Source organism: Podarcis bocagei, assembly GCF_964188305.1.
Source record: "Podarcis bocagei genome assembly, chromosome: 3".
NCBI classification, from domain to species: domain Eukaryota; kingdom Metazoa; phylum Chordata; class Lepidosauria; order Squamata; family Lacertidae; genus Podarcis; species Podarcis bocagei.
Genome location: NC_138127.1, coordinates 89,659,289 through 89,685,834, shown reverse-complemented (window position 1 = coordinate 89,685,834; position 26,546 = coordinate 89,659,289). Strand labels below are relative to the sequence as shown.

General features: G+C 48.5%; 1 protein-coding gene across 2 annotated transcripts; it reads left to right on the top strand.

The window, feature by feature from the left end:
- Positions 1 to 1,766: 1,766 nt before the first annotated feature.
- Positions 1,767 to 18,928, top strand: SIX2 (SIX homeobox 2). Of its 2 annotated transcripts, none has more exons than XM_081188809.1 (2): positions 1,767 to 2,463; positions 16,603 to 18,928. In XM_081188809.1, the coding sequence occupies exons 1-2, from the start codon at positions 1,904 to 1,906 to the stop codon at positions 16,904 to 16,906; spliced, it is 864 nt and encodes a 287-aa protein (XP_081044935.1). In that variant the 5' UTR covers positions 1,767 to 1,903; the 3' UTR covers positions 16,907 to 18,928. The 2 variants fall into 2 exon arrangements, with proteins under 2 accessions (XP_081044935.1, XP_081044934.1); XM_081188808.1 differs by having other exon boundaries at positions 1,767 to 2,469.
- Positions 18,929 to 26,546: the final 7,618 nt, after the last annotated feature.

Here is a 26,546-nt window from a genome sequence, read left to right as displayed (position 1 = left end):
TAAGTGGACACAGGACTAGAGCGTAAATCGGTTTTAGAGTTTCCGTGTTAGGCTGCATACCTCCCCTCCTAAGAAGAAAATTACACTGAAATTAAATCTGCTTGTCATCGGGTCAATCTGCTTCATTCAATAAAAGAAATGTGCGTCATTAAGAATGGATGCGCCCCGCTACAGATGCATCAACATTCCAGTTAAGCTGCAGTTGGGGTGATAGCGAATTAAATTTTCCTTAAAACCCGAGCATTAAGTCTTTTACACTGAATTTGAAAAAAGAGTAAGGCAGGACAGTCAATGACTGGTAAAAGCGAACGGGTTATAAGCCTGGGCGTTTGATTTTTTTAAAAAGCAGTTTAATTACTCCCAATGAATGTTCTAGGATCAAGGAAGAGGCAGTGTAAACGCTTTGAATACTGTTGATACTTTCGTTTTCATAACTTACTACAGGGTGGAGGGACCGTAGGAAAGATGACCGCTGCAAAAGTTTGGAACTCTTCATCCACACGGAAGCTTCCAGTAAGATTTTCCAAAATTTTAAGAGGCTATGCACACACACACACACACACACACACACACACACACACACCTTTCCTCCAAATTTGAGATTGTTTCGAAGTGGAAAGCATCAAACTAGAAGTCGAAACGGTAGGATTGGGAGACCTGCCGGTGTTGTAGCGCCCCCGCTGTCAGTCAGCGGTCAGGCCTGGGTGGGACTCTCCCCCCTCTTTCCGTGTTTTGCAACGTCAATCACAGCAGACATTTATTTCTCTCCCCACCCGCTCTGCTTTTTCTCTCCCCCCCCCCACTAGGCATCTTCCACTTCTTAGTAATATCCCAACTCTAAAAAAGCCCTCCTCCGAGTGGCTCAAAGCAATCTGTCAACCGAGCCGGGGAGCCACCTCAAAACAGATCGGGTTACTTTTGATTGACAGCGTCACCATGGCAAATAATTTGATTAAAACAATTGTCTTCTCCTTGGCAGTCCCCGGGTCAAATAACTGGACCAATCACAGCGCGGCTAATCACTTTTTCATGCCAGTTTAGAATAATATTATTTGGAGAGGGGGGAGGAAAGAGAGAGGGAGAGAGGGGAAGAGAGAGGGAGGGGAAGAAGAGGGGGAGGGGAAGGAGGAAGAAAAGGAAAAAAAGAGAGAGGGAGAGAGAAGACCCGGCAAGAAGAGAAGAGGAGGAGAGCGAGGAGACGAAGAAGAGGAGGAAGGAGGAAGAGGGGAGCAGGACTTTTAAAAGTACTGTACTGGATTACATGTAAGAGATCCTATCGCTGAAAGCGGGGAGGGGGGAGGGAGGAAGAGAGGAGCGGAGAGAGGAGAGTGGAACTCGCAAGCCCGGCCAGGGGGTGGGGAGAGCGAAAGTTCCACTGTTGCGAGCGCCGCAGCCTCTCACACAATAGAGCCGCAAAGTTTGCTGATCGGAACTCCGGGACTTACAAACCAAGCGGGCGGTCAAAAGCCGAAGAGGCAGGAGCAGAGCAAGCGAGAAGAGGTGAAAGTGAGCGCTCGCCTCGCTCTGCCTTTGATCCTCCCCCGCGCGCGAAGATTCTCTAAGCTCCATGGGCGCCGGCGCAGCGGCCCCGCCAGCGCTGACCTAAGCCCGAGGGCTCCATTTGTAAGTAAGTTAGCCCCGGCGCTCTGTGGTTGGCTGGCCCCTTGCGAAGCCCTCTCTCCATTGGTGCCGGCTGTCGCGCGCGCGCGTCCCGGACACCCCCCTCCCCCGCACGACCCGCCGCCGCCAGTTCTGCCCCCCAGGCGGTGCCTGCGGGGCGCTTGGCCGCGTCGCCCCCCACCCACCCACCCACCCGGAGTGGCTGCCCCCTTTCGGCCAGGGCAGATGCGCTAAGAGGCGGCGGTGGCAGGAGGAGCAGGGCCTCTCCCGGGCGCCCGCCACCATGTCCATGCTGCCCACGTTTGGCTTCACCCAGGAGCAAGTGGCGTGCGTCTGCGAGGTTCTCCAGCAAGGTGGCAACATCGAGAGGCTGGGCCGCTTCCTGTGGTCGCTGCCGGCTTGCGAGCACCTGCACAAGAACGAGAGCGTGCTGAAGGCCAAGGCCGTGGTGGCTTTCCACCGGGGCAACTTCCGCGAGCTCTACAAGATCCTGGAGAGCCACCAGTTCTCGGCGCACAACCACCCCAAGCTGCAGCAACTGTGGCTCAAGGCGCACTACATCGAGGCCGAGAAGCTGCGGGGGCGACCCCTAGGGGCGGTCGGCAAGTACCGGGTCCGCCGCAAGTTCCCCTTGCCCCGCTCCATCTGGGACGGCGAGGAGACCAGCTACTGCTTCAAGGAGAAGAGCCGCAGCGTGCTGCGGGAATGGTACGCGCACAACCCTTACCCGTCCCCTCGGGAGAAGAGGGAGCTGGCCGAAGCCACCGGGCTGACCACCACCCAAGTCAGCAACTGGTTCAAGAACCGGAGGCAGAGGGACCGGGCGGCCGAGGCCAAAGAAAGGTACGAGTAAGTACTTCCTCCTGGCTCCCTCTTTCGACCCCCATCCCCAGCTGAAAAAGATTTCTGATTTGGGGACCAGGGGAGGGGCGGTGGGGTGCCGGACTCTTCCTAGGTTTGCTTAACCACTCCAGGCCAAACTGCGCGGCGCTGAGACGCGCACAAAGGCGCTTTTGTCGCGTAAACAGCCTTGAATTTAGCGAGCACTTGCTCCCGAGTAAACGCGCAGAGGATCAGGCCGCGGGGGAAAGCGCCACCGGCCTTGAGGTTCACCTAAGGCAGGGAAAGGTGAAGGGAGATGGCAAGGAAACGAGAACGTGGCGCTTTATTCCCTTTGTAAAACAACAATCTTAACTTTTCGCCGTTTCTTTCATATAATGCTATCGGAAAAGCAGGAACACACAGATCCCAACCAGTTGACTCCCTGCGCCCGCCCCCCAAGGAACTAGTTTTACTCGAGAGCAACACTGGGTTGCCCCGCCAAAGCTAAATCGCTTTGCTTCGGCTTCTCTCCCAGGCCACTTCCTCTGAAAACTTGATTTGGAAGAACTGGAACAGAGTTTTAAAGTAAATGGAACAGGAGAAAGCTGGATCTTCCTTCGTTCCTTTTCACAATCAGGCCAATTTCCTATTCTGACTAACTCTTTTCCGCTTCCCGGGAAAATATATGTAGTTTTCTCAACTTTAATTTACTTCGCGGCCCCATCCTTATCTACTGGGAAGTAAGTGCCATTGAATGAAATAGGGAATACGTTAATGAATCAGTGTTGGACTGCAATCTTGGCTACATATTTATGTAACAGAGACGTGTTGAGTGAGCCGCTTCTCCGTAAAGGAAGAAAGCACTCAAACAATACTAAAAAAGGGGGAGATATTAATTCTGCTAGTAAATATCTCTAATGCATATTGAACAAATACACCTGAACACTTTACAAGACCATCAGGTCCTTCCTCGCCAGCAAAACTAACCACGTTTAATACCCCATCCCGAACACACGAACTCCTGGTGGGAATCAAAATTAAAAGCTGCAATCCTAAATTCACTTACCTGGGTGTAAGTCGCATTCGAATCGGTGCTCCTCAGCTTCCAGCGTGTGGGATTGAGCTGCATGAGTTAAATTCTTCCTACGCAGCCCGAGTTTCCGCGCTGTTGCCGGCAGTTCTACTCTTTACGATGGGACTCCACACCAGTGTAGTAGTTTAAAGTGGAGGAAAGGTAGTAAGTAACTTCGCGCAGCACTGTTGGAAAAAGCTGCTTGCTTGTAGAATGGTCCCAGTAGGCCCCCAACTCTATAAAAGCGAACTTCTTTGCCCCTGGGGCCGGTGAGTGTGTGGCTAAAGCCACAATCATCAGTGATTTTAACCCTTGGTGATGATCACAATTAACACGTTTCCTGCGGCCAGCTGTAAATCTCTTTCTCACTTTGACAAGCCTTTGAATTCACTTAGGATACCAGCTGAAGAGAAAGCCAGGGTTTTCAAAATGCGTTGGGCCAGGAACACACAGACGTACTCCACATTCAGAAACTGCACATTTTCAAGGGAAATAAATCTCAGGAGTTTCCGTTCACGTTAAAGTAGCTGCTTATCTATCCGGATACAAGTTCCCTTTCATTCCATTGCTTCAGTGAGAGTAAGAGGGATGGGGTAGATTCCAGATAGTAGATGGAAGGATAATAATGAACCGTGGGACAGAAATATGCTATAATAATTTCATATTAATCAATGCAAACGCGTCCCATCAATTACTAATAAGCTGTGAACACGAGAGTGTTCGTATAAGTCAGAACACTATGATCTAGAAGAAAAATCGGCGGATGTTGCATTATGTTTTAATTCCTCTTATGAAACTATCTTCCGAGATGGAAATAGTTGTTCAGTAGCTGACTCTTAAGGAGCAACGAATTGGCGTTAAGAGAGGGCTATCCTAGAATAAATGGGCAGCTTTTCGATGGTAGCACAGGTCCGAAATTGCGGCCCTATGGCTGAATCGGATCAGTCCGACCTGGGGGCCTTAACTCTGAGTAAATAAATACACACGCAGTTGGGCTGCTCCTAACAGCATGGATTCTCTCCCTGAGTAAATCAGCCTCGTATACAAACCCGTAAAGGTTTACCCATCCTGTTTCAAGGGGATATGAAATTAGTGGTGGAAAGCGAACCGAACTGGCTCCAAAGGGATTCTGAAGGCTGCAGGCACTGAACCACATTGAGACAGAATCGAATAGAATCTCGACGCCAGAGAGAAGAGCCGAAAAGTTGGGCACTGCTAGCTTAGGCCTTAAACGCATTATAGGAAGCCTGTTTAACGTGGACTTGCCAGCAGCACCCGAGCCGCCACGGTATTGTTAGCTCTGTCGGCGGATTAATGAAGCCCACGTTGTGGTGATAGCCTAGCAACTCAGATAGTACTACTCTGGAGTAAGTGGGTGGTTGTTTGGAGTTTCGGAAGGCCACCCACCGCTACTAGCGTCTTCTCATCCTTCCCTTGTAGTTCGTACCGGGACATGGGTCCCATCGAACAGGAGGGATTTCTCAGTAAATTCTCTTGTGAAGCCGTGGGGCTGTCAGTGCTCCCGAGCGGACGCTTGTACGTTGCATCCGCGCACCGCGACCCTAAACTCTTTGGCCGAGCAGTCATCCCCTCTGATTTCGAGGGAGTCTCTTGTTTTGCTGAGAGGCACTTTCCCTAATCTCCCATTGTGTAACTAACTAACTTGAGAGGGTCCCCCCCCAAAAAAAAAACATATTTAGAAACTGGGTTAGGGGAGCCGACGGAAAATAACTCCAGAACCTTGTTAAACCGGCCTGAAATGGGGAATATAATATGGCTTTAAAAACAAATACGGAGGCCAGTTAACGGGTCTAGAAGGACGGGTGAGCCGAAAAAGCACAATCTAATTCCTCGCAACAGAAAGCTCGCAGCAATTTCGAAACCCAATCACACAACTCACACAGCCAGAGAGGGCAAGTGTCAGCCCTTGTACAATTAACACGTGTGAAAGAGCCAAGCAGCCGAATACCGGGAGGACCGGGACGCGCACCTTTGATGTGCAAGCCTTCCGCGGGCCGGCTGAATTCACTTTTGGCACCCTCCTGCGCCATAAGTGAGTTCAAAGGTATTTTCTGGTGAGCTAGCGTTGGTAGAAAATCCAAAACATAGTCGCGACTCCCTCTGCTTCCACCCACATGTGGGCCTAATAAAGCATCTGGTTGGACCGGCGCTCTCTCTCCCTTCTACTGTACTCTGAGGCGGCCATCCAGAAACCACTCTCTTGGAAGATTCGCCGGAGAATCTGGGTTCCACTTTAGAGGTGGCCGGCTGGATTTTGCATGCAAAAGTGAACTTCGTCTGGAGGTCCAATAAGGGCCACCCAAAGGCAGTCGGAGCCCATGCGTGCCTTCACCGGGAGGCACCCCACCACCGGGCTTACTCCCCAATAAGTGCGTGCATTGATGGGATCGCAGCTTTTATTCGAAATTAGCACCACGATCCCGAACATTTGGGAAGCGGGGGTGGCGTAAGGTTTAAATCCAAATTCCTGCGTACTTGAAACCCAAGCGCCAAGGTGATTTCAATCCCTGCTGTCTTTAACAGGGCTGAAAATCGCTTTGAATCCAAGTCGTCTGTTTTCATCATTTATGCACCGACCTGTTGCAAAAAAAAAAAAAAAAAAAAAAAAAAAGTCGCTAGTTTCTCTTAGGCAGATTCTGCCTGAGGGGCTCCGAGCTGCGGGACAATCCTTTCCGCCCCGCGGAGTTGAAAGGAGCTTCCTGCAGCGCGCGTTTGTCACTGCGTGGGTCCAAATTCTGAGAATATCTACCTTTGCTGGTCTTGACTGGGAAGAGGATCGCCATTTTACGCGGGTATCTAGGGACAGGGGGCTCTGCCCTTTCCAGTGGCGTAGCGTGGGGGGTGCAGGGGGGGCCGGCCGCACCGGGCGCAACATCTGGGGGTTAGGGTTAGGGGGCGCAAATCCACGGGTTAGGGGGCGCAAATTACTTGCCTTGCCCCGGGTGCTGACAACCCACGCTACGCCACTGGCCCTTTCTAATGAATAAGCGGCCTTTGGGGCGTTCGGCACTTGTCTGAGAGACAGGTTGCAAATCTGACAGCTGTTAGTAAACCTCTGTGAATTAAAATGCAGTTTATTCTCACCCCAAACCACCGCCGCCGGGCAACTCCGTCTCCCAAAGCGTCTAACCAGTAGCTTGATTTTACTAGAACCTGCTAAAGGTGACATCTCTTTCCCAGAGTCGCTTTCTGCAGAAAATGCGCTTCTGGTGCCTGCAACGCGTGCACGCCAGTGTCCTTGAAGGCAGTTTCCCCCAAATATTATGTTTATATGAGTAACTGGTAGCTGTTCAATCTAGAGGTCCGAGAGGAATTTAAGTCCGGGACAAGACAAGTACTTGTGCGCTTATTTTCGATGGGGGTCAATAGGTCTAGGATCGGGCTAGACGTTCTGCGCAGAACGTTTAACCCGATCCTAGATCCGTTGCCCCCTGTCGAAAATAAGTCCCTCTGACTTCTAAGTCCTTGCGACTTAACTCTCATAACGCTGCTGCCTCAGTGGAAAACACACACATTTTGAAACTGTTAATGGCTCAGGTAAAGTAGCCCAGCGGAGTTCAAGGCTGGCGGTTTGACTCGACTCGGTTCGCGGCCTCCATCCATTTCGCTTAGTGGACATAAGCTTATTTTCTCCCGCGGGTGGAAAGCGGAGAGAATCGCCTGCCCAGTCTAGGGTTGGTGAGATGAAAGATGCCCATTTATTGCTAATCGGAGGAGCACATCATAGGCGCTCTCTCTCGCTGAGGTGGAAGAGAATTAGCATCTTGAACAGGATACTGAATCCTCCTTAAGAGACGGCAGCGTCCCACAAGCAGGGTGGTCCCCCTTACCGAGCGATCTCCGTTTTTCCAGATGAAAATGGGACAAATGTCCCCTTTCCCCAATACCACCCTACCATGCCCATAGCTATAGGTTTAGCTTCGCCTGGACGTCTGCAGTTTGATTCCCAGCTGAGTAACGCTGCGCGCTTATAGGTGTGATCACAGGGCATTAAGCCCTCCGCCACTGGGTTATCTATGGAGACTGCTAACAACCTTCCTCAACCTGGTGCCCACCAGATGCAATGCTTGCGCAGTCCTGGCTGAGAGTTATAATCCAACAACATCTGGAAGGCACCGGACTGGCGAAGGCTGATGTCAGGCATTAACGTATTTTCCTTTACCTGGAAGAGAACGTTCCCATCATTACAAGTGACGCTTAGGATGACAGTCCTAGAGTTAATTCCGCTGCAGCCAGTGGGGATAATATGATTTTACAGCCCAATTTTAAACCAGTCTTTAAGAAGACTCAGTCCCACTGGGTTCAGTGTGAGATTAACTCTCTATGGAAGGTGTTTAAGAGTGAAGGCTTACTTGGGAGTAATAATAATAATAATAATAATAATAATAATTTATTATTTGTACCCCGCCCATCTGGCTGGGTTTCCCCAGCCACTCTGGGTGGCTTCCAACAAAGATGAAAAATACACTAAAATGTCACATATTAAAAACTTCCCTGAACAGGGCTGCCTTCAGATGCCTTCTGAATGTCAGGTAGTTGTTTATCGCTTTGACATCTGATGGGAGGGCGTTCCACAGGGCAGGCGCCACTACCGAGAAGGCCCTCTGCCTGGTTCCCTGTAACTTGGCCTCTCGCAGTGAGGGAACCGCCAGAAGGCCCTCGGAGCTGGACCTCAGTGTCCGGGCAGAACGATGGGGGTGGAGACGCTCCTTCAGATATACTGGACCGAAGGTAAGGCAGCCTTCTTTTGGGCACTTACCCCGGGAGTTAGCTATCCTGACCTGGACGGGACTTACCTCCGAGTACACATTTTATTTATTAGCTAGTTGTACTTTTATTCCGAACCATCTGTGTTCACAGCATGCAACCAGAAAACATCATACCTGGATAGCTCAGTTGGTTAGAGCATGGTGCTCACAATGCAAAGGTTGCTGGTTCGATCCTGGTACGGGACCGCTGCCTATTCCTGCATAGCAGGGGGTTGGACTTGATGATCCTCGGGGTCCCTTCTATGATTTTATGAAATCAAAGTAGACATTAAAATACCAAAACCATGCCATGAGATCAGAGTTCGTCTTTTAAAAAAATTACATATGGCATGAAGAAAGCGGATAAACCAGTAATAATAATAATAATAATCTCTCATAACTGGAACTGGTTGACATCCAATGAAGCTGAATTTTGGGAGATTTGGGACAGATCAAGGAAAGCACATCTTCACGCAGCGCACAGACAATCCTATGGGAGTGATTCACTTCCCCGGGGGGCAGAGATGACCCACCAACTTGGATGGCTTTAAAAGGAGATTTGGTGGAGAGGGCTACCAGCCACAATGGTTATGCTCTACCTCCGCAGTTCTTGGCAGCAGGGAGTTACTCCTGTGCTCATGTTCTGCTCCCTGGTTTCCCATAGGCATCTGGTTGGCCACTGTGAGAACCCGATCCTGGATTACATGGGCCTTTGGCCTGATCCTGCAGGCTCGTCTTGCGTTCTTATGTGGTGAACAGTAGGTCTTGCTTGCAAATAAAGGTAGTTAAGATTGGCAGCAATTATTGTCAATTAGCAATTACTGCTGATTGTTGCGAAACTTTGCTTAGGAGTGGTGTGCCGCTTTCTTAAATAATTAGGCTGCGCATCATCCAAACTGAATCTCCCGCATGTGCTTTATGAACAGCGCCGTCCTGTATGTGTCTGCTCAGTGGTAAGAGCTATTGAATTCAGTGGGAACTGTCTCCCCACGCGAGTGTGAACAGGATTGCAGCCCGAACGCGCTTGGATTTGAGTCGACGTCTCCTCATTGACTGGAAACAAGTCTGCTTAAACGCTTGGATGTATCTTGAGTTTTAAACCGAGCTTTTAAAGGGTTACATTTATATAAACGCGTAGCTTTATTAAATAATGTTTCAAGAGGCGTGTCCTATGTATTCTGAAATATCCAGGTACAATACAAAATGCGTCCAGGTGCATTGTTTAATCCTTTATCTGCATTTAAGTGAAGAAAGGCCGGCGCATGATAGTGCTTAACAGCAGGTTTCGGCTCATGTCTACTCCGAAGTAAACACCATCGGGTGCAGTGTGGCTTGCTCCAAGGTAAATAGGCATAGATCGTAGCCTAACAGCGGTGGGTTTGAGCCTAGTCCTGGGAGTTCCCCGATAGGATTTGGCTGGTCTTAGGCAAACCAATATATCTCAGTCCTCACCCATCCATACCCCCCAAATCTGTAAAATGGAAATGATAATGTAGTGACCTGCCTTACAGGATTAGCGATCTAATGCATGTGAAAAGATCTGAATCGCAACGGGAAAACCCAATTTAAAGATAATATGTTGCCAAGGAGAAGGTCAGCATGCTACATATTTACACGCGGCCCACAACCTATCCACATAACCCAGCAGCCCCGTTGACTTGGGTGGGTGGGGTGGGTGCTTGCAGGGCTCGGTCGTTTTTCCAAATCGAGGGGCAGCAATTCTGAAGAAAGGGGTTAAAATGCATTTGTTGCAAAGGAAGCCGTGCGGGGGTGGGAGAGACCCCAAAACCCTCTGAACTGCATCGCTTCGTGAAAATGGGATGGTTTCCGCAAAATGGCTTGCGGCAGAAATAGGAGGAAAAAGTATATTCTCCAGGCCTTGGATGCGTTCAGGGTGGTTAGCGTTGGAGGAGTAGCCTAACGAGCTAGTGATACCACTGAATTGTTAGGGCTAAGAATCTACCAGATAAAACTACAGCACAGTGCAGGATTTCAGATAAAGTATTAGCGGAGCCTCGATGGGGCGCTTTTCTGCCCTAACAAGGAAGCCGCTTTTGGTTCTCAATTCTAGAAGACGACCCTCCTCCGCTTCTTTCCGAGACTTGTGGCACCTGGGAGCCTAACTATTTTATGGTGGCTTAATTTTCGGCCGCGGAGAAGCTGCTACTTAGATGGCGTGGAGTGTCCAGCGTAAAGACGATTCGTCCGCTTCCTGCGTCCAAGGAAACAGGCTCTCTCCTATCCACGCTGCAGAAAAAGCGAACTGCGAGTCTTCCAGTTGCCACAAGACTCTTCGGCGGCAGTCTTGCGCACGCTTAGTCTCAGTGAATTCCGCAGGAGCGTCTTCTGAGCAAACGCGCATGCCGATCATCGGGGCTGGTTGTTGATTTATTTCAAATAAACTCCCTTACAGCGATCTCCTTCTGTTAAACAAACTTTATCGGAACTCGGTGGCTTTCGCACTTAATCCAGCCTCTCAGAAACTGCAGCCGCTACCCTAAACTCCCTTACTAAAAAAAGTTCTCTTGAAATGCGGTGGGGTGTACTTCTGAGTCAACGGATTTAGGATCGCGCAATTTAGCATCGAAGTGTTAGGTTGCAAACCTAAACGTGTTTACCTGGCAGTCGGATTCCATCGAAATGACGCCAGCATACTTATTTAGTGGTAGATATTTTCTCCTCGCTTCCTTCCCGCTTCCGATGGAGCTCAAATAAGCGGGTTTAGGATCGCGGTCTTATTTGTTGGGAAACCAAGGGCAAGTGAAGCCAATTCCGCTCCCCTCCTCCGGCCCCAGTAGTGTGTGTAGCCACCGAGGTGTTGCCGGATGAAGGAAATATTTGCGTGCCACGAGCCAAGGAGGGCATTTCCGCTCCTGATTCAAAAAAATAAAATGCCTCTCGTTTGCTACTGTAGGTTGGGATGTATTTCAATATATATATAGACACACACATTCGAGCTTCAGAATGGACGGGGAGGAAAAGGGTTTAGTCCCAGCCAAGATCTGAGGAAGGGACCCCAACGCAGATTTATTTTTTCCATTCCCGTATTTGCGATGTTAGATTTAGCCGGAGCAAACGGCTGTCAGAATGCGCTGCTTTTCCTTTCTGGGCCGAGGACTGAAGTGCTAACGCGTCCGCTTCTCCCACCCTCCAAAGGCTTCCTAATCTCTGCAGGAGAGAGAGGGAGGAGAGGAACGTTTTTATCAGACCACACTTTTTTACTGAGCCGGCCGCAAACTGTTTACAAGACCCGAGATCGACTCAACGAGGCCCTGGGGGGTTGCAGGGCAGGCAGAGGCTGTGGAAGCCCGAATTTTATTTTCCTCCTCCCCATCCACAGCTGGTTAAAGCAGAAGTCAGATAATTGCCATCTCGATTCTAAATCAGTGGGGCATTATTTCCAAACGTGCTATCCCCGAAGGGGACGCCAAACTCTCTCTTTTCGCGCCTTTACGCGACTGCTTCAGGATGTGACACCTTGGATGGGAAGTTAGTATGCGCAAAGCATTGCGCGCAATGAGCGGTCTGGTGAAGATGGCTGCACCCAAGATTTCCTGCCTAGGGAATAGGGCGTAGGCTGAGATCCTAGAGGCCCCAGTGAGTTGAGAAAAGAAAAGAAATGTTTGTGTTGCAGTTCCGGGAAGGTTAGACTACAACTCCCTTCATCCTTGTCCAGGTGCCCTGCTGGCTGATGGGAGTTGGGCGTCAGCAGCATCTAGACAGCCAAAGCTCTGACTATTGAGGGTGGGGCTCTCTTTATATGATAATTACCTGGACTTTGGCCCCCACAGTTCTGCTCTGTGGGCACCACAGCGGGGATGGAAAGAACCTGAGTGTTTCTAGCAGGAGGTAGCTGGAATAGGAGTGGTGGTCTTGGAGTCATACAAATTGCTCACTACCAATCGAGACCCCTTTGTGTTTATAGATATATACCAGTATATAATGTTTTAAATAAAAAACTAAAACAAATTGGGATCCAATGATAAAAAATGCCACAAAACAGAAAAGTATGAATTAGTTATATGAAAAAACTTTATAACAAGCAAATGAAAAAATCTGGTGATACAGTCACTATAGTTTACTATTCTTTAATCAAATCAACCTTAACATAACTAAACAATTCTGCATTCTTCAGTGGTCTGTTTTAGAAACACACATAGAATATGTGACAAACAGAAAGAATGTAACGATTTAAAATACCCTATAGAACTAGAGCAAAAGAGAAAAAAGCAAATCAGAGTAATCATGCCTGCAAATATGAAAATGTTGTTGTTGATGATAATTAAATTTCTATACCTCTCAATGATTACACGGCAGTTTACAATATAAATACACAAAAATGCATATCATAGTAACATGCAAAATCAATACCCCCCACAAACAGGCCATCACTTGTTTAATTAGCCTGGGATTAGAGGAATGTTTTTGCCTGGTGCCTAAAGATATGTAACCGAGATGCTAGGAGAGCATTCCACCATACAAAAGGCCTATGCTCGTGTGGCCACCCTACAGATCTCTTGTGGAGGAGGTACACAAGGGAGGGCCTCGGGTGATATCACAGGGTCCAGATCGGTTCACATGGGGAGAGCCAGCCCTTGAGGTATTACTGTCAGGGGTGGATATACTATGCTATGAAACTAATAAAGCTTCAAAACACCTAATCCTGGAGGGACCCCAGAAGTGACTTTTCTCCATGTTGCTTAAAAAAATTGGGCCTAGTAAATCCAATTTGAGTTGCATGACTCAAACTGATTAATTTTTTTGTTGTATGCTTTTCAACAAAAGTACGAGAGTCAGCAGCACAGATGTTGTGAAGGTGGAACAGCCCCATCAAAGAAGAAAACAATTGTTACCTAGACCTTGTTGTTGGTTGCAAAGTAGACCTGAGCTTCCATCTTGGCCAGGGTGAGGTGTGGGTCCCTGTGGAAGCCGATGCCTACATGGGGTGCCTGGTTGTGCCCCCTCAGAATTTTGTGCCTGTGACCATGCCCCCCACAACACCACTGGCTGGGGAAGGGGTTTCCTGGAACCCCTAATTGGGGGATTTGTTTCTCACCAGAATGTCCTTAAAATTGCTGCAATCCCATCTTCTCCTCTAAACTGGAGATGTGTATCACACCTTTTCATACTCTCAAAGGAGATCAGAGTGGTGATTTCACACCCACATCTCAAGCGTGGTTGCTCTGAATTGACTGTGCACTTCAAGGCATAACTGCCCTTAGGGTAGCAGTTGTGCAGCTCAGCTCCACGAAACATATTTTCCAGTAAGTGTGCAGCTAGCAGGAAGCCAGTCGGCTGAAATAAGGACAATACCCTGAGAGCTGACTTTTGAGTAAAGATTAAAATGCATTGGATCCGTTTGTTATCCTCACAACAATCCTGGTAGGTAGGTGGAGTCTGAGAGACAGTGGCTAACTGAAGGCTGCCCAGGAGAGATTAAGATTTCCGCAGGGATGCCCAAACGTTTTTCAAAGAGGGCCAGATTTGATGAAGTGAACATTTGTGAGGGCCGACCAAAGTTGTTGAGCTTTCTTTTAGGATTGAAGGTAAAGGTAAAGGGACCCCTGACCATTAGGTCCAGTTGTGGCCGACTCTGGGGTTGTGATGCTCATCTCGCTTTATTGGCCGAGGGAGCCGGCGTACAGGGTCATGTGGCCAGCATGACTAAGCCGCTTCTGGCAAACCAGAGCAGTGCACGGAAACACCGTTTACCTTCCCACCGGAGCAGTACCTATTTATCTCCTTGTACTTTGACATGCTTTTGAACTGCTAGGTTGGCAGGAGCTGGGACCGAACAATGGGAGCTCACCCTGTCGCGGGGATTCGAACCGCCGACCTTCTAATCGGCAAGTCCTAGGCTCTGTGGTTTAACCCACAGCGCCACCGAGCTTTTTGGGGGGTTTTGCCCCAGGACATATACTGCCACAGGTTAAATCGACTGGCAGGCTGGATTAGGCCCCTGAAATGGACTTTGGACATGCCTGCAGGTTCTCATACCTTGGTTCCTGGTATAGTACTATAATTATATGAGGTGCCTATTCTGAAGACCTAGGTCAATGGGGATTTAAACCTGGGTTCCAAAGACTGTGTATCCAATGAGCATTCAATGGGATGAAACACACTTAAATATGTCTCAGTGGGTTGCAGATTGTGGGAAATTGTACCATGTGATTCTAAAGTTTAAAAAGGGGAATGAAATAAGCTAAAATCCAAATTTTGAGTAGTAGGAAGAACACAAACTTAACTTTTGAGTCATTTTTTGGGGGGAGAAACTGTAATATAGCACAGAAACATAGGAAGCTCTAGATCAGTATTGTCAACACTGACTATCAGCAACTATCCAGAGTTTTCAGGCAGAAGACTTTGCCAAACCTATCTGGATGTGTCTGAGGATGAACCTGGGACTGGATGGCACTGTGGTCTAAACCACTGAGCCTCCTGGGCTTGCTGATCGGAAGGTCGGCGGTTCAAATCTGTGTGATGGGGTGAGATCCTGTTGTTCTGTCCCAACTTCTGCCAACCTAGCAGTTCAAAAGCACACCAGTGCAAGCAGATAAATAGGTACCGCTCTGGCGGGAAGGTAAACAGCATTTCAGTTTCTGTCATGGTGTTCCGTTGCACCAGAAGTGGTTTAGTCATGCTGGCCACATGACCCAGAAAGCTGTCTGTGGACAAATGCAAGACAAAGTGAGATGAGCGCCGCAGCCCCATAGTCACCTTTGTCTGGACTTAACCGTCCGGGGTCTTTTACTTTTTTTTTACCTACCTGTATGCTCTACTACTGAGCCCTTCAGTAGGTCATAGTGAACAACAACAACAACAATTTTATTATTTATACCCCGCCTATCTGGCTGTGTTGCATGGAGTTGTATAGATTATGATTCTTCCCCTTTCCCATGTTATTCTCACAATAACCCTAGGTGTGTGGTTGAGTCCAGGTAAGTGCATTTATGCTCTACCACAGAGGTTTGGCCCTTTCTCTCAACGATGTCAGGTTTCAGGATCCAAAGGGAGAAATGGAATCAGCATCTTCGTCAGTGACAGATGTGCAACCCAACTCTTTCCACGTTCATTCACTCTCCAGTGATTTCAAGGGGACTTCCTTCCCCAGAAGCTTATCTAGAATGGTTGAAGTCTGAAATGCATTAGAGCTCTCTAACCCTTCCTAGGGAGTAGGGCTGCAATTCTAACCCCTTACCTTGGAGTAAGACCCACTGAATTTAATAGGACTTCCAGCTGTGTACACACCACACATTTAAAGCACCCACCCAAAGAATCCTGAGAACTGTAGTTTCTTAAGCGCTCTAACAACCGTAGGGACGTGGGTGGTGCTGTGGTCTAAACCACTGAGCTACTTGGGCTTGCTGATCAGAAGCTCAGCAGTTCGAATCTGCGCCATAGGGATGAGCTCCTGTTGCTCTGTCCCAGCTTCTGCCAACCTAGCAGTTCGAAAGCACGCCAGTGTAAGTAGATAAATAGGTACTGCTGTGGCAGGAACATAAAAGGCATTTCCGTGCACTCTGGCTTCCGTCATGGTGTCTCGTTGCACCAGAAGCGGTTTAGTCATGCTGGCCACATGACCTGGAAAGCTGTTTGGGGACAAACAGCGACTCCCTTAGCCTGAAAGCAAAATTAGCACTGCACCCCATAGTCACCTTTGACTGGACTTAACTGTCCAGGAGTCCTTTACCTTTTACCTTACTAACAACCATAACTCTGTGAAGGATAAGCTACAGTTCTTTGGAGGGCATGTGCTTTATATCATCATCATCATCATCATCATCATCATCATCATCATCATCATCATCTATTATTTATACCCAGCCTATCTGGCTGGGTTTTCCCAGCCACTCTGGGTGGCTTCCAACTGAATATTAAAAACAATACATGGGCCATGGATTAGTGCTGGCCCAGGACATTTTGGCACCTGAGGTGAACCACAAAATAGTGCCCCCTCGTCCTGCCAGGGACGAAAGGATGAGTGAATATATCAGGAGCAAGGAGGGAATAAAGATCTACATTGGGATCTACTGCCCCTGTGGATCCTGCTGCCCGAGGCGATTGCCTCACCATGGATGGGTGGGTCCTGCCGTGGACTGCGCTGCAAGTCCCATTGATTGCAACAGAACTTACTTCTGAGAAAATATATGCCTGTGGTTGGACTCGGTGCTTGGGTCACGGACTCAAGCGGGACTTGCTTCAGGGAACCATGCGTTCAATCCGGTCGATACCATCTGCATGAAGGGTGGGCGGGAAGGGAAGGGACTGGTCCCCTTTTACAGCCTAATTTTCTCTCTTTTTTCCTTTTCTCCCTTCTAGGGAAAACAACGAGAATTCCAGTTCCAACGGCCACAACCCGCTTTCCTCCTCCCTGAACGGCAACAAGGCGGTTTTGGGCAGCTCCGAAGACGAGAAAACGCCCTCGGGGACGCCGGATCACTCTTCGTCCAGCCCGGCTTTACTGCTTAATTCGAACCCAGGCTTGCAGCCGCTCCACAGCTTGGGCCACCCCCAGGGTCCTAGTGCCATTCCTGTACCCAGCGCGGACCCTCTGCACCACCACAGTTTGCAAGACTCCATCCTCAACTCCATGTCCTCCAACCTGGTCGACCTGGGCTCTTAAGACGTTCGTGGCACCCATGATGTCCCTTGAATCCATGCTTCCCACTCGGCTTTTTATTATTATTTCTTTTTTTAAAGAAACAAAACACTCATACCTATTACCTGAAACATTGAAAGGGATAGCAAGCTCCTTCACACGGATCCGTTGTCTGGCTTTGGATCAATGCTTGGTCGGCTGACTAATGACTTTTGGGGAAGGTACTTGTAACCTCAAGACCCTGGCAAGTCTTAAGAGGGTTTGGCGAAGCTGGTGGACTCTTCCTTAGGAGTTGTTGTGGTGTGTATGGTTTTGCAGGGGTGGGGATGGTGGAAGGGGAGCAAAGGAGGTCAGGGCAGCCCCTCACTTGGGAGAGGAAGGGACGTGGCTGGCAGCTTCAGCCTCCACACTCTCTATGGGAGTTTATCAGGTCCAGTTTGGGGGTTGCCAACTTCTCAGCCGGCCTCTGGAGCTGCGCTTGAACCCTGATCAGCAACAAGTGAAGCTTTGTAGGCCTTGAAGAGACCAAAAGGTCCACCAAGCACCAGCAGCACCCTCTTCTCCTCCATGGACAACCAGAGGCCTCTGGGAAGCAGAGAGTTGCCCCACTCCCCAGTTCTGAACCCCATTCTGAATGCCAATTGCTCTCCGGCAACATGGTCTTCAGAGAGGCGTCCGCTGCCTCTGACCGGAAGCTTCCATTGCCATCACGGCTGGCGACCTCTAGATTGGTACATCTATTGTCCACCCAGTTACGTAGTTCTAATCCCCTTTCAAAACCATCTCTAAAGCCATTGGCCCTCCTCGTTTCCGCATCTGAAGCCGCAGAGGGTGGAGGGAAGGCCTATTAATCGAGCGCGGATGCTGCTTGCGAAGTTGGCAACTCCATCCCATCCGGTTTGTCCTGCTTCTGAATCTTGGGAAACAACGTGGTCGGGAATAATGTCTGGCTGAAACCAGGGGGGCTTCTTTCCAAACGGGAGCCTTCTCCCCTCAACCCCCACCCCACCCCGCCCCAGATTTTTGGATCGGACTCCAGCCTAGCAACTCTGTTGATTGTAAAGGGCTACCATAGCTTGAGAATGGCAGAATGCACGTTGCATTGTGGGGCTGGATCCGAAGGCTGGTAAGAGAGTAGCAGCTGAAATTCCAGCGCTGTAGTAGCTGCCAGCTGCCGTATAGGCAACCCCAGCATAGCTGTCGACTTTTCCCATTTTTTAAGGGAAATTTCCTTATTCCGAATAGGATTCCTCGCAAGAAAAGGGGAAAATTTACAGCTATGAATCCCAGCCCTTATTCTTCTCCTTTGTAGCTGATGCTAGGCAAAGAAAGTGGGGAAGGGGAGGGACTTATTTCGTCTTCTTCGTGTGGTCCCCCCTCCCTTAAGCCATTCTTTAGGTGTGAAGGACAAGCAAGGTGCGATCCACAAATCGCTTAAGCCACAGAACTTGCCTTCAAGTCGATCCAGTGGCTCCAGAGTTGGACTTGGAAGCCAGGAGATCTGGGTTGAGCTCCTCGACTCAGTGGGCGCTCTTCAGCTTCAGTTCCCTCATCTGTAAAATGGGAACAAAGGCGAACTACCTCGCAGGGCTGTTTGTGAGGATAAAGACTGTACAGCGTTTTGCACATTTAACATTGAGATAGCCTATATCACCCTTATTATTAATAATATTTTTATTCATAATAATAATATTCCCCTCTATTCCTTCCCCTTCGGAGTCTGCGGGGCCACCCAGGATAATGTGCGGAATTGTCCGGGCTTGTGCGCCAGGCCCGGACTCTGACCCGCTTGGAGCCCACGGCACCCATTCAAATCATAACAGGGCCAAGAGCAGGCGTTATATCTCTATCTCTACCTATCTATATGTGTATATTATAATAAGCCATTGCTGCTCATCGAAACCCAAGGAAAGTTATCACGCGCCAGCGAGGCCCCCTCAACTTCTCTGTATTGTTTATATTATGTGAATACGGTATTTGGAAAAAATAATAATATTTCTGCTTCTATTTTATAATAAAATCGAGAAATCCAGCCTACTGTGCAAAGGGATCCTGGGTTTCTTTTTAACCGGCGCGTTTCCCCCTTTTGGTTATAATTGCATACGTGTCTGCACTATGAACCGGAACCGGTTTAACTGTCACGGATTCACACACACACACACACACACACACACACACACACACACACACACACACACACAGCCTTTTCTCAAGGAGCTTCTGCTGGGAACGAGAATTTCAAAAGGCGGCGAAGGTATCCAAGCTGACAATTGTGCCACAGTCGAAAAATACATTTCCCTAAATCTTCAGGGATGTCTTGACAGTAGGCAGTGTAAGTGGACGCTTGTGGTTTACTACAAGTAAGAAACTGAAGCTTTCCTGGAGAGCTCTCCTCTCTGACCCCGTGTTCAGGAATAATAATTAGGCGGGACCTGCCCGTTTCCTTCATTTATTGCCTAACCAATCCTTGAACTAAACTCGTAAAACAAACAAAAAGAAAAAACCAATCACCTGAACTAGCCTTAAAAACTGAATGTTGGAGTATTAAGTTGACAGCTATCATTTCTCTCTCCCATCTATTTACCAGCGCGTTTTCCCATATCCCACTTCTACTCCTCAAGTTCCTAGTCCTCCTTGAGAAGAGGAAGAGAGCGAAAGTCCCCCCCCACACACACTTTGAAAAGAAGAGACTCTATCGCTTATTGTGGCGTGGTGTGAAGCTCCCGAAGAACTCAGAAACTGTTGCGGTGTGGGGTACGATAAAGTGAAGAAAGTACCGGTTGTGTTAGGGACATGATTGAGTTGATTTAGAAAGATGCAGTTGGATACAGGCAGCAGCCGCAGTGGTTGGAGAGAAGGGCCCTTGTTCAGTGGTAGCGCATATGTCATGCATGCAGAAGGACCCAAGTTCAATATCTGCATCTCCGGGTAGAACAAGGAGAGTCTTCGTCGGAAACCCTGGAGAGCTGCTGGCAGTCAGTGTAGACAATAGTGGGCTAGATGGACCAGTTGTCCAACTCGGTATAAGGCAGCTTCCTATGTTGGGCCCGGAGATTTGGGGAAATAGGGGTGGACTGGAGCGGGAGAGGGGAAGAGAAATTTACCTGTTTAGCAAAGAAGAAGAAATGTGTGAGAGATGCAGAGAAGATACAGATGGAACCCAGGAAAGGTGGCGTCCCGCAGACTCTTTCAGAGGATCCAAAAGTTTAGAAGAGAAGAGTTTGGGGAAGGAGGGTTTTGCGGGATCTGATAGGCGGGCTGCAGACCACAGACGTGTGCGGCACGTTAAATCCATTATGTTGCGTCTACTGTTGTAAACACACGATTTTACAACATTACCCCCAACCTACCCAACCACCTCTTGCAATAAACGTTTTGCTGGATTTCACTCTTGGTAATCTGTTTAGCTGCATCTCTGCGGTTGCGGTGTTTTGAGGGCCGTTGTTTTGGGGGTTTTTTGGGGGGGGAGGGGGTTCTTCCAACCTGTACACTTTGCACAATCAGCAGTGATGGGGAGAGGGGAAAGGACACGCAGAAAGATGGTTGGACAGGAGGGAATTGAGTTGCAGGGAAGCGATGGCAGTGCAGTAGAAAAGGAAGCGCGGCTGAGGGAAGAAAAATGGTGTGTGTGTTTGTGTGTTTTAAAAGGGATCTCTCCTAGCGCAGGATTGAGAGGAAGCTGGGGGGGTGTATATTGTTTGCTACACATCTACCCAAAGGTTAAAGACCATCACACATCACATCGGTTGATCACACTACGCCTGATTTTCATTTGCAAAGGGTGGGGAGAGGCAGAGGATTGGATTCTCCCCGCTCCTCCAAGTAATGTCCCTGAGAGAATGAGTTCTTTGTACGTTTCACTGCTTCTGCTAGTCAATTCTAGCTCTGTTATTTCCTGTTTCTGGCCCTAACAGACTTGCTCTGCCCCCGCAAGGAATCCTGGGAGATGCAGCCTGGTAGGAGCACGGAATCCTCTCTTAGGTCTAGGGCTAGATTCTGAAGTAAGGGAGCTCTTTGTGACAGCTCCTTTAGCCACGCCCCTTCTGAGACGATGCAGCAACATCGTTTTTTAAAGTTGTTGTTGTTCTTTTAGTAATACAGAATTATGGTTTCAACACCGGCTTTTGGGGATAGTCACTTCCCGCTCTCACTTTCCTTAATATCCAGCCTAAGGAAGATCTCTGGTGGTCTCTGAAGCTTGCGCACTACCTGTTGAACATTATTAGCTTGGTCGTAGTCTAGGGAGCCTGGAATCTGTCAAAGTAAGAGAGACAGTTTTAAGACTTAACCTCTCTGCTAATAACGCAGCCTCTCTGCTTAGCTTATTTGCCTAGCTTGTTTGGCATGCAAAGGATTGGCAAATCGCACCCCAAGAAATAATAATAATTTATTATTTATACCCCGCCCATCTGGCTGGACTCCCCCCCCCCTGCTGTGAAAGGAGCGGTGGTGGTTGTCCCTGCTCCACTACATCATCATCATCATCATCATCATGATATTTATACCCCGCCCATTTGGCTGGGTTTCCTCAGCCAATCTGGGTGGCTTATATATATAAAATATCCAGCATTAAAAGCTTCCCAATACAAGCTGCCTTCAGATGTCTTCTAAAAGTTGTGTAGTTCTTTATCTCCGTAACTTCTGAAGGGAGGGAATATCATCTCATGAACTTTGTTTCTTGTTCTCCAACTCTTGAAGCACAATAATTCACATCAGGTTCCAACACCTCAAGCGCAAAGATGCGAGAAGGGAACAGGTGAGCTGAAGTGTAAGTATCTCTCCTTCCACCACCGTCACCTTGGTAGATGGTGATGCAGAAATACTACATCTATGATCCCAACACCCTTCATCCCATGAGTAGAAGTGATGGCTATGTTGTGACATTGTATCAGGTTTCTTCAGTACCTACTGAACTTCCCGGTGCAGTCATGTCGGTAGGTGGACAGGATTTTGAGAGGAAAGGAGCACGAGGAAGCCTTGCGGTGGGGTTTCTCTACATGTGTGGGGAGAAGGGCAGGGGGAGACATTTGTGGCCTCCAGAAGTTGTTGGCTCCAGTTCCCATCATCCCTCGCCAGCATGAGTAATGGTCAGGCACTATGGCAGCTGTAGTTCAACGCCATCTGGGAGGGCACAGGTGTCCCCCTCCTCACCCAGGATGCCCTGAGAAGACTGTCCAACTGTTTCAAGCTTGTAACTAGACGTGCCCTTTAAGCGCCTACAACGTCACATCAATTTAGGGTCCGTTAGGTACTGTCAGAAACGCAAAAAGTCTAAGAATTATGCGAGGGCAACTGACAATGTATATGGGCTTCTTGTCAACTTTTACACACGCGCATGTGATTAACCATTAGATGACCCACAGCTGAACGTCCTGTTGGGACCTTATACCGGGCAACGTGGGAACTCGGTTCTGTGGAGCTCAGTCTCTGCTCACAAGCAGGGATTCGTTTTTGCACGTTGCTTGCTGATAAAAAATGCACGTGTGAACGAGAACCCTTTCTGCTTATTTCATTATGGAGGCGTGCTAATCATACTGGGATTATCTTTCTGCTCATAATCAAGCTTGATTTTTTTTTAAAAAAAGAAAAGTTAGAATCTCTTTTGGAATATCTGTTTATTGGCCACTGTAAATTCTGTTATTGCTTGAGAGTAGCTGGACTTGTAACCAAACTTTATATTGCGGAGTGATCCTTGCTCAGGTTTCGAGCCAGCTGACTCCACTGACGCTCCCCCCTCCCGTTTTCTGCGGCCCCTCCCCAGCTTTCGTAGCCCCTGAACATGCCGAGCCCTCGTCCAGGTGTTTTCGAGTGGACACCCTCTGTTTCCCCTCCATAATACTCATTCTTCTTGCCCTTCTGCAAAACCCGTGCATCCCCCCACACGCTCAAGCCAGACGTGGGGTCCCACCTGCGCGTGGATAATGCATTTATTTATTTTTATTTACTACATAATGAACGGCACTCACAGCCTGAACATCAGGAGCAGAGGGAATAATGAAGGAAGTGTCTGCTTCTCAACCTAACAAGTACAAGGTAAGGAGAGGACAGGGAAAGAAGCGAAGGTCAGCTGGGGGCCAATGCAGTGACGGGAACTGAGGTTGCCTCTCCGACAGGGAGGTCATTTCAGTAGGGGAAAGTGGTTTAGATTCCCCGTTAAAAGTAGACGAGACCTCATCGGTACAATACATTTAAAGCAGTGTCATGTGGCTTTAAACAGCCATGACATCCCTCAAAGAATCCTGGGAGTTGTAGTTTGTTAAGGAAGCTGAGAGTTCTTAGGAGAACCCCCTATTCCCACCCCACAGCTAGTTTTCAGAGTGCCCTGGGATGAGGAATTGACTGTTAAACCACTCTGAGAATTGTAGCTCAGCGGGGTGAAGACGAGGGGCTGTCCTAAGAACTCTCGGCACGCTTAACAAACTACAGCTCCCAGGATCCTTTGGGGGAAGCCATAATTGCTTAAAGTGGGGCGATGCTGCTTTAAATGTACAGTACAGTATAGTGCAGGCTGAGCCTCTAAGGCTGCAATCCACCCTTTGGATTTACTCGAGATTAAGTAGCAAACAACAACAGAACAGACAAACAAACAAGACACAAACTGCAAAGCACTTGTTTTTAAGTAAGTCAATATCCTTTAATAGCATCCTTCCAAGCAGAAGTCAGCTTTCTGGTTTAAAAAAATAATGCAAAGGGGGTTGTGCCTTTGACGTTAGTCTGTTTAATAGATCCATAGGGGCCATAGGACGAATATTTGAGGGGGCCAGCCCCCCCCCCATCTGATGGCCATTACCATTCAAATGGTTGTGCATGCACCGCGTCATGTGATCGGTTATGCGGGGCGGGGCTTTCCTGCCCCCCTCCAATATTTTATTCAAGGGGGCACCCCTGAATGAATCGTATTTTTTCCACTCACTAAAGCTGATGATGAAGCCTCAGACCTTCCGTAAATTCCTCATAAAGTAAACGGCTTGTAAGTAGACCATTCTTGTACCCAATCCGCGCGTACAACCAGCAGTACCGGTGGTTTTGAGAGAGGAGCACGTAATAGTGCACATACTGTAATCAGATAATAATCACAAGCTCCGCATCCGAGCTCACCAAAGCGGCGCAGTCGTCACCTAGGAGACCTGGCTAAAGATGTGAAGCGGCAATGTTTGGAGGCAATCGCCCCTCCTTCAACAGGGACTCTTCTCCGTTTCCTTTCCTTTCATGGGTGTCGGGAGCAGAATCGTTTTATACACGGGACAGGGAAGGGCATTCCGGCTTTGCAGAGGATCTCCGTGTTCCTTTGGGTGGATTGCAGAAGAAATCGATGCCGGTGTCTTGCTCGGTGCCTTTGAGGACAAGGTGGAATTCGGACGCATTTGGCGGTGGAGAGATCACGCAGGGCCAAAACGCGGCAAAACACCAGCATCTCGCTTGCAGGTCAGAGTATCCAGAGGTCATCCAGTCTAGCTCATGCTACCCAACAGATTAAAATGTTAGGTTTACTTCTCCTCGGGATTCATTAAATCGGGATAGTGACTACTACTGCCACTCCATTTCTATATTTCCAAACCCTAATGCGGATTAAGAGCATAGCTGTCATCTTTTCCCTTTTCTTGCGAGGAATCCTATTCGGAATAATGGAATTTCCCTTTTAAAAAGGGAAACATTAACAGCTATGATTAGGAGTCCTCCATCCAGTGTTTCTCAAACGTGTGTCTCCAGTTGGAATACAACTCCCATCATCCCTTGCTAACAGGACCAGTGGTCAAGGATGATGGGAGTTGTAGTCCAACTACAGCTGGCGTATGAGCCCACTCCTAGGGGCTGAGGTCCCTTCGGCCGCCACCCAATAAAATATGTGAGGGGCCCGGGACCCCCAAAGTTGATGGGCATTGCCATTGAAATTGTGTACGTGTGCCATGCCTTGTGATCGATCATGCAGGATAGGGCTTACATGCCCCCCATTTTATTCAAGTTGGCACCCCTGTCAGCTGGCACGAATGAAAAGGGCATCTTCGGTTTTGCCACCCAAATGAGGACACTTGACGGTTGTTGTTTAGTCCTGTCCGACTAGTGGCTCCTGTCTTCCACTGCCTCCCGCAGTTTGGTCAAACTCATGCTGGTAGCTTCTAGAACACTGTCCAACCATCTCGTCCTCTGTCGTCCCCTTCTCCTTGTGGCCTCAATCTTTCCCAACATCAGGGTCTTTTCCAGGGAGTCTTCTCTTCTCATGAGGTGGCCAAAGTATTGGAGCCTCAGCTTCACGATCTGTCCTTCCAGTGAGCACTCAGGGCTGATTTCCTTCAGAATGGAGAGGTTTGATCTTCTTGCAGTCCATGGGACTCTCCAGAGTCTCCTCCAGCACCATAATTCAAAAGCATCAATTCATCGGCGATCAGCCTTCTTTATGGTCCAGCTCTCACTTCCATACATCACTACTGGGGAAACCATGGCTTTAACTATATGGACCTTTGTTGGCAAGGTGATGTCTCTGCTTTTTAATATGCTGTCTAGCTTTGTCATTGCTTTTCTCCCAAGAAGCAGGCGTCTTTTAATTTCGTGACTGCTGTCACCATCTGCAGTGATCATGGAGCCCAAGAAAGTAAAATCTCTCACTGCCGGTTAGAGGATAATATTACAAGGATGGGGAGTCCGTAGCTTTGCAAAAGTGGTTGGCCTCCCGTTCCTATCAGTCCCAGTCAGCAAGGCCAGTGGCCACGGATGATTGGTGTTGGAGTCTTAACAGCTGGTGAGCCACAGGTTCCCGATCCCTATCAATTGTCCTGCGGAGATCTTGAGACGACAGTGCCTCCTTCCTGCAACCCTGTGCTCATTTACCTGAGGGTAAGGATGCACTCCTACACATACCTACTCAGAAGTAACCCCCCACTGAATTCAATTGGACTTGTTCCCGGGTGTGTGCGTAGGTTTGCGTGCTAAGCCTCAATGATCGGATTTACTTCCGAGTAAACATGCATAAGATTAGCTTATTAGCTTCTCGCGGTGCTTAATGGAGATCTTTTCCTCACCCCCAGGAATTCGCCATTCAAAACGCTTCGGCATTTCAAAACAATATTTGGTGGCGTGTCAGCTCCGAAGATGGCGGCCCCACGATTCCAGAGGGCGGTTTAATTTAATATGTGTATTTCACAGCTGTTACTGTGCCAACTGGTCTATCCGCAAGGGAGCTCAAGCGAGTTTAAAATTCAGATTCGGGATTCTCTAATCAGTGTGTCCTGGCCGAAATGCCTCGTTTGGGTGCTTGATGGTCGGTTTGGCTGGCTGGCTGCTCGTGTCCGACGTGAAGTTGAACACTTTTATAATTAAAGAGAGAGAGAACCGTTTCGGCGAAAGCGATCTGCGCTAGAAGCGGCTCTCGCTGCCTTTTGCAATTACCCCATCGAAAAGTTCACAGAAATATGTCAGATTGGATCCTGAAGAATAACTTCGCAGTGTTCGTCAGTGGATTCTTGGTGGTTGCTTTTTAAAATAATAATAATAAACAAATCAGTTCATGAACTAAATCATTGGGTAGGATATTTTAAAATTATTATTATTAATTTATATACAAAAAGAAAGCTCAGGCACGTTATCTGTCTGGACGTGCTATCTTTCCAGCAGATTCTCCCTCCTCTCCCTCCAGGAAAAGTGCTACTTAAAAGCACTGAAAGAAATG

Coding starts and splice junctions, on each gene's coding strand:
- SIX2 (XM_081188808.1), top strand. CDS start 1,904: ATGTCCATGCTGCCCACGTTTGGCTTCACCCAGGAGCAAGTGGCGTGC. Junction 2,470..16,602: donor GAGGCCAAAGAAAGGTACGA/GTAAGTACTTCC, acceptor TCTCCCTTCTAG/GGAAAACAACGAGAATTCCA.